We start from the raw sequence: 8,456 nt of genomic DNA on the forward strand, positions 1-8,456 counted from the left end.
GACCTGGGAGGAGGAGATTGCGAGACTAACGACCAAACAATGCAACAGCAAAGCTCATGCAGAGGTACTAGGATGGCTATTAGCTGCTACTGTTTATCATGTCAGGAGTGAACGCAATGCTAGAAGATTTCAAGAACAACAGCAGGAATGTATCTCAAGACTAAGAGAGATTACCATTCAATTGCATAGGAAAGGACAGTTTAGAAAAAATTGGAAAAGATTACTTTGATAGGTTAAACTCATACCCAAGTCTAGTATAGACTAGCAGTGTAGTAGATATATAGAGGGGAGGAGTAATTGTAATTAGTGCAAAGTTCAGGACTAGTTCTAGAGTAAAAAAAAGAACTAGTGGATATACATACTATACTTGGTTGAATAAAATTTTATTGTTTGACCAAAAAAAAAAAAAATGGGATCTTGGAATCTGTACTTAGTGCTCTTTAACTGAATGAATTTGATGAATATAATGATAGGGATTCCATTTTTTTCCCCCACTTTACGACAGTACTCACTTAAAAGATCACTTTAACTGTTTTTTTTTTTGGCTATTTTCGCACATATTAAAAAATTTATTTTTAATATTAATTAACAATAAAATTGACCATATTAACCTTAATATATTCATTGGAAATACGACAAATTTTTAGGCAGTTAATTCCTTCTTGATATCTGAAAAAATCAAATATTGTGAAACACAAAAAAAGGCCAAAAAATAAATTAAAGTGGACCGTGAGGAGTATTTTTGCTCCCGCCGTTCACATTTACTTGTCAACTATGGACTTTACACATCCCTAAAAAAATAATAAATGAAGTGCATATTTTTAATGAATTTAAGAAAATGATTTGAAATGACTAATTAATATTGTGGGTATAACAGAAAAAAAGAAATTATCTTCTCTTAATATGCTAAAAGTGACAAGTAAAAGTGAAAATCTATTTTTAACAATACTGGACAAGTAAAAGTGAACGGAGGGAGTACTTATATACTACGCTTACCTTTACGGATTACTAAATAGACTTATAATAGACAGTTACATGTTTTTTTCTCTAACATAGTATCAAATAATATTTTATATTGTCAGTGTATAAAAGTTTTAACTCCTATTTACCCTTCTATTTAAGCACATTTTACCGAAAGTATTATGACGTTCTGTTTAAGCACATAGCACACTCAATAGTACTAACATAATATCTTTTTCTTAACTGAAAACATAAAATTTTCATACAAAGACTAACTATATTTCCACAAAGCGCTTTTTAAGTTAAAGCACAAAATTTTGAAAGCTTTAGCTTATCTTTTACTCCTAAAAGCTTCGATCCATGTAGAGAAAACTTTTTTTTTAGGGTTTCTCGTGATCCTTTGTCCGGTCCTCGCATTGGAGCTCGACTATATTCGGATTTGCGCCTAGTAGAGCCCCGTTCGAGGAAGCGCTCTTTATCAAGGCTTTTTTTATATCCAGAGCACGAACTCGAGACCTCTAGTTAAGGAAAGAACAATCTCATCTGTTCCATCGTAACGAAGGTGGTCATTTACAGAAAACTTTACGTCGCATGTGATAATGATCTAAAAAAATTGGTTCGTAACTTGTTGTTTTTGGCTGCCAACGTGTTGCTGACGTTGCTTTGTTTGCAAAAAGTGAGAAATTAACCAATGTGATTTAGCCTGCTAGAAAAGTTACTACTAACAACTTTACTTAAAGTTGGACAAGCTGAACAAATATCTTAAGTATAGATTTTAAATAAGGATCTATATACAAATAGCTGGTCATATTTATTATTCATTTTTTTAAGTCATATATATAGTTTATATATTAATTATATATATATATATATATATATATATATATATATATTATACATCTACCGACTATTTTTAGTTTAAACGGTTAAGTAAACGGCTATATATTTGGGTTAATTCTTCTTTTAAATATCCGACCTTTAATTAACACAAATTTCAGAGATAAATTCTAGATTTGAAGCCAATAAATATAGAATGTTAATACTTTTACCAAGAAAGAGTGTGATTTTTTATTGAAATTTATTAATCCATCTGGTCCACTTTAATTAATTTTTTGGTTGTTTTCATACATATTAAGAAATTTATCTTTTAGCATTAATTAACAATAAAATTGACCGTATTAACTTTAATTTATTAATTGAAAACATAACAAATGCTTTTAGACTATTTACTCTAAGGACAACTTTGGGAAAAAAAAATTAATTCCTTTTTGATAATTGAAAAAATTAAATATCGTGGATTACAAAAAAAGACAAAAAAAAAATTGTAATTAAAGTGAACCGGAAGGAGTAAGAACAAAAGAGTATTAAACGAGTACTATCTTAATAGTGCCATGTACATATCAAATTCGAGAAAAGATGACATAAACTCGATTCTTTTTACATTTTGTAAAATAAAGATATGTGATTTCAACCCGTAGTGAGTGATGAATTTCTAGTAATAAAAATATAGTAATCTTATAAGGTTTAATTTTTTTTATTTGAAATTAAGGCATACTAAGTATTGTGGTTCCTTCTAAGCTGATATTAGGTGCATTGGCATCTACTATATTTGGTAAACATCAGTCTTAGTATTTGTTAGGTAATTTTTGCATTATATAGAAGTGGAAAAAACAAAATTGCGTTTATATATATTCCTATCTTTCGCTCTTTCAATTTGTATACAGTTTTCTTTCTCTTTCTCATTCTCGTTCACACAAGCGAATGCCTCGTTCTTTTTCTCTTTTATCTTCAAAAAACTAAAAGGAAGCACACAAAAGTTGATCACTACTTGTTTATTTTATCAAAAATTAACAGTAATACAATCAGTGGCGGAGGCAGGATCTTTACGAATGGGGTTCAAAAAATAATTTTTGTAGCTAGTGGGAGTTGAACCTATGACCTTATTAAGGTTTTGAACCCCCTCGACCGCTAAACTACACTTTTGGGTTATGTTAAGAGGGTTCAAAACTTAGTATATAGAGGTAAAAATCAAATTTTGCCATATATATAGTGTAATTTTTCGGCGATCCGCCCCCTAAATCCGCCCCTGAATACAACTATTTACACCCAACTCCACTCCTACATCACTCTTCTTCTATTTAAAGCCTTAACTAGCATCTCATAAACCCCTTCTCTCTCTCTCTCTCTCTCTCTCTCATAAATTTGCATGCACTCTACAGAAAAACAACAAAATAAAAATATAGATATCCACGTAGGTCTGACTCATTTTTCTACAAATGGACTCTAGATTTTCTTCTTCCTTCATTTTTATCATCTTCATTTTCGTCTGCTCCCACAGAGGTACGTAAAATATTTTAAACTTATGTATTATTATCATTTTAAGCGTTTTATAGGATCATATTATTGATGATACTAATTCTGATATTCTTTCTCAGGCATTTCTGGTGCTAGTTTTAATTTAATAAACAGATGTGGTTACAACGTATGGCCTGGAATATTAGCCAATGTAGGTAGCCAAAAACTGGATAGTACCGGATTCATGCTTGCTCCAGGTGATTCACGGGTATTCCAAGCTCCACAAGAATGGTCGGGTCGGATCTGGGGCAGAACCGGTTGTAATTTTGACGGTAACAACGGTCAAGGAAATTGTGCCACCGGCGATTGTGGCTCAAACCAAATGGAATGCAATGGCGCCGGAGCAACTCCTCCGGCCACCCTTGCAGAGTTCACTATTTTCTCCGGTACGTGATCGCCTCATTTAAAAGTTATTACATATATTTTCGACATGTCCTTTCTAAAAAAAATTATGGGCCAAACACGTGAAAATTACTGTCTGCTTAATAGTAAATTATGTGATATCTTATCTATATACATTAATTGAATTAATTTTATTTTCAACAGGTACGAAGCAAGATTTCTATGATGTTAGCTTAGTTGACGGATACAATTTACCAATGGCAATCCAAGCAGTTGGCGGGTCGGGTCCATGTGATACGACGGGTTGCGTGAAGGATTTGAATCGAATGTGCCCGAATGAGTTGCGGGTCGGGGATGGGCAAGCATGCAAGAGTGCATGTGAAGCATTTGGTAGCCCGGAATATTGTTGCAGCGGCGCGTATGCTTCACCTTCCACCTGTAAACCGTCGAGCTATTCAGCGATGTTTAAAAACGCGTGTCCTAAATCGTATAGCTACGCGTATGATGATCCTACGAGTACTTTTACATGTACAGGAGCTGATTATACGATTACATTCTGCCCTTCATTAACAAGGTAAGGTTTTTTATTCATTTAATTATTTTTTCAATACATTTGTTTTCTGTCCTAATATTCTTAGAGGTATTATTACTTTTAGCTCAATTAGAAACTATTTACATTTGGTAGCCGAAAAATATAAAAAAAATTGTATAGTTTTTATATATAATATACCGAATATATATATATATATTATATTTATACATTTTTCAGCTATTATTTTTATAGCGGCTTTATAATATCATTTTTCCATTTGCTTATTGAAATCTTATTCTCTACTTTTGATCATCTCTTTTTTATCTTTGTCGTTGTCCGTTGATTTACTCGTAAATAACAAAAAGTATGTAATAATGACGTGTTCTGCTGAATAAAATAGCTTTTCGTAATTGGAAATACCTTTTTTTCCTTTTCTAGCTAGCTTTTAGCTCAATGCAGTACAAGGCTGATTAGATATTACGGAGTATTTTTTTCTATAGCATCTTAGTGATTGAGATATTACAATTCGAATCGAAGTGTCACGAATTTTAATTAGGTGACATCTTTTTAATTGCGATTAATAACTTTTCATTTTCGTCTTGATAAAGTGTAAAACAGTGTTGGAGAGACAATTCAAATTGTAGTCAGTGTCCATTATTCTATTGAGTACGGCGTGGTATGTTAGTCGTGTTAAACCATCCAAAAAAAAAATACCATCTTCTACTTATAAATTTTAAACTATATAAAATTTAGAAACAAATATAACAAGAAACTTTTAAAAAAGATATAGAGGAAGAAATCTAAAGATAGGTGATTAGTGTTTTTCGTGGTTGTTAGATGACTTGCTACTTTTAATTAAGTATAAAATATTATTAAGAGCATTAAAAAATGACAGTAGCATTAGTTGGCTACTATATATAGAGAATCTTTAAGTGGCTTCGTTCTGTAATCTTATCTTGAATATCTCTTTTTTTCACCTTTTTCTTCCGTAGAACAAATGAATAGTATCTTCTTTTAATTTAATTTTTTTTCTCATAGGTCCATTTGCACTTTATTCTTTTCACCGGATAAACTTGTTAGTAATTACATCACATCAATCGACGTAATTTTCTTGGAAGCTTTTGTATAAAGTTTTAGATGTCATATGACCATTTGATATTAAAGTAAATATTGCAACATATTAAAATAAGTATTAAAATATGTTACAAAGAATTTGTAGATGAATTCCCTTCGGGGACGGCCCAGTTGGTTTGGAGGACGGTAATTCATACAGATGGCTTGTCTAGTGCGATTTACATCCCCTATCTAGTTTGCAGACTATTATACAGTGGAGGTTTACCCAGTGCCCACGGTATGCTCACCATAGAGTGCTCATCCGAAGGGCAGAGCATGTAGCGGCTACGGGTTTTCCTGGGGTTCCAAAAACAAATTTATAAATAAATGTCAAACTAAGTTAATATTGCATGTCGATGACTTAAAACTCATACATAACAACTATGCCACAATATAAAAATAAAAATAAAAGTTAAAAGCGATTGTATGAATTATTACTGTATAAGTCGTTCAAATTAAGAATTACGTGAATCTCATAAAATTTTTATATTTGCTTGCAGTCAGAAATCTTCACGAGATTCTTCAATGTCTTTGAGCGGCACCGGAAACGGCCAACCGGCCACCGGAACAGATGGCGGATCCGGTTCGGGTTCCAGTCCGCCGGAGGATCCATTTCCCTTTGGCAGTTCATGGCTGCCGGATTTTATGACGGGAGACTCATCAAGATTTTCTTACTTAGACACAAAAATGGCCTTTTTTATCTTTTCTTTAATTCACTTTTTATTATTGATTTAATATTTGATATAGTCACGTCGGTTTTCTCCAAATTTTTTGTAAAGCACAATTTTTCAGGGTTTCACATGTATAGAGAGATTAATTTACAGAATTATTATTCCAGTGTTCACTTTTGCTTTTGTACCTTTTTTTAGACATCCAGAAAGATCTGTAAGATTCAGAAAACAAGAAAAATTTATTGAATTTGAAGTTTCTTTTTTAATTTCATTGTACTATAAACATTGGGAGTTGATTCAGACTATAATGAGAAAGAAAGCATTTTGCTTTAGTTGAAAACAATAGTTAGTTGGTTGTTGGTTAAGCTGACCCTAGCTACTTTACTCATATTGCAAGCTTGGTAGTTGTAAATGTGATTCCTGGCTACAAAATATGTAAAAATTGAATCATGTTGCCTGCCACAATTGCCATGCTGCTCTCATTTTTTATATTTGTAATGTGTTATTGTCCATGTGGAGCCAAATATTACCAAAACACATCATTCTTCATATCAAAGTACTATGAAATTATTTAAGTACTTATTAAAGAGTTGAATATCGTATCGTAAGAAAAAAAATAAATCGGAAAAAAGATTTCTTTTTTTATTAAATTGAACGTGTTCTAGCCTCTTATCCATTTATTGAATCACGGCGGGGGAGCAAATCCAACTAGAAAAACTCACATTGAACTTAGGGATAATCAGGCTTGAACTGTTTATTAGTGCTTATAGAATAGGTAGAATTCATTTAGTCTTATAATTTGTATTCTAAAGAGTCCTTGTTTACATAACCTTGTACTCTAGGTAGAGTCCTTGTTGACTTGATACATTGTACTCTATATATAATAGACAAAGCTCTCACTTTTAGAGCATCTTGGGAAGAATACTATTTCTCACATGGTATCAGATAGCCATTATCAGCCAAACCTATTTCACAAAAGTTCTTCGCAATCAAATATGGTGACATCCACCACGGAAACATCTTCAGCGCCTGTTTCTTCTCCAACAGATCCTATTATTCCTTCTAATTTATCTGCAACTTCAGCCACTGGAGCTTCCATAATTCCTCCTCTCTCTCAAACACTTCCACCATTCTCCCTTCCTCCTATCTCTTATTCAATTTCCTCGGTGCAAACCTCTCTCCCAGATCAATCTTCCTCTCTTAACACTTTACCTGGTTCATTAGTTAGTAGTCTTGGTTTATCTTTTCAATTGCCATTTACTGGATCTTTGGACCCAACATCTCTCTCACAGTACAATTCCGTCGCCGCTGTTGCTGCACTAAACGTCACAAATCTGGTGACTATAAAGCTTGCCTCTGTTGAAGACCACCTCACATAGCGTACTCAATTTCAATCTCTCCTGCTCTCACGTGAACTTCTTAGATTTGTTGATGGCTCAATTCCTCCACCACATCTCTTTATCTATGATGCATCCGGAACTCAACAACCTAATCCTCTTTATAGATCATGGGTTAGAGTTGATCAAAGTGTTCGTTCTTGGTTGTTTGCGATGCTTTCTCGAGAAGTTTTCATGGATGTTCATTTACTGCCTACTTCACGTGATATCTGAAATTCTCTACAACGTTGCTACATGGATGCCAGTCAAGCAAAATCTGTTGAACTAAAGAGACAACTTACAACTATGCGCAAAAATGACTCCATGTCAATTGATCAGTATCTTCGCGAGGCCAAGCAGATTGCTGACTCTCTTGCGGCGATAAATTCTCCTGTCTCTTCTCAAGATTTTATTGATCATGTGCTTCTTCGATTGGGCAAGGAATATGACACTTTGGTTGGGATTATTACACACTTTCCTGGTTCATTGTCGCTTGAAGAACTCATAACGAAGCTTCTACTCCATGAACAACGGTTGAAGCGTTTCAAGGATATAGATACAATTGTCACTCATCAAGTGTTTGCTGCTCAAAATGTGACCTCAAATCCCTCAAATGTCTCGGGTATTCAATCTGCTTCTCCAGGAGGTCGTGGCAGGGGTCGTTCTTTCACTTCTAGAGGTCGAGGCCGCGTCGGTAGAGGTCGAGTCTCCTATAGTCGGGGTAAACAACATCAGACATCTTCTGGCAACACTTTTACTCGCAGTGGTTTCCCTGGACAATCATCGTCATGTATTGGTAGCGCTCCGACTGTTCCTTATATTTCACCATCTTTTAGTGCACCTTCATCGTCCATTGGAGTTTTAGGTCCTCCACCTTCTCCAACTATTTGTCAAATTTGTGGAAATCCTGGTCATTCTGCTCTTCAGTGTAATAATCGTTTTGACCATGCATTTGTTGCTAACGATCTGCCTTAGTCTTTCGCTGCTATGTCGGTTGGTGAAACAAATGATGCTACTTGGTATTTAGTCTCAGCTGCTTCCGCTCACATGACTCCATCTGAAGGTAATTTTATGCATAAATCTGTTTACAATGGTTCTGATCATGTC

The 8,456-nt window shown here is 33.9% G+C and overlaps 1 protein-coding gene across 1 annotated transcript; it reads left to right on the plus strand.

The window, feature by feature from the left end:
• Positions 1–2,916: 2,916 nt before the first annotated feature.
• Positions 2,917–6,239, plus strand: LOC109209241 (pathogenesis-related protein 5). The gene is made up of 4 exons (XM_019372469.1): positions 2,917–3,300; positions 3,396–3,701; positions 3,862–4,231; positions 5,803–6,239. Exons 1-4 carry the CDS (start codon positions 3,237–3,239, stop codon positions 6,035–6,037), a joined length of 975 nt encoding a protein of 324 aa, XP_019228014.1. The 5' UTR covers positions 2,917–3,236; the 3' UTR covers positions 6,038–6,239.
• Positions 6,240–8,456: the final 2,217 nt, after the last annotated feature.

Source organism: Nicotiana attenuata, unplaced genomic scaffold (assembly GCF_001879085.1).
Source record: "Nicotiana attenuata strain UT unplaced genomic scaffold, NIATTr2, whole genome shotgun sequence".
NCBI lineage: Eukaryota > Viridiplantae > Streptophyta > Magnoliopsida > Solanales > Solanaceae > Nicotiana > Nicotiana attenuata.

Coding starts and splice junctions, on each gene's coding strand:
- LOC109209241 (XM_019372469.1), top strand. CDS start 3,237: ATGGACTCTAGATTTTCTTCTTCCTTCATTTTTATCATCTTCATTTTC. Junction 3,301..3,395: donor TTTCGTCTGCTCCCACAGAG/GTACGTAAAATA, acceptor ATTCTTTCTCAG/GCATTTCTGGTGCTAGTTTT. Junction 4,232..5,802: donor TTCTGCCCTTCATTAACAAG/GTAAGGTTTTTT, acceptor ATTTGCTTGCAG/TCAGAAATCTTCACGAGATT.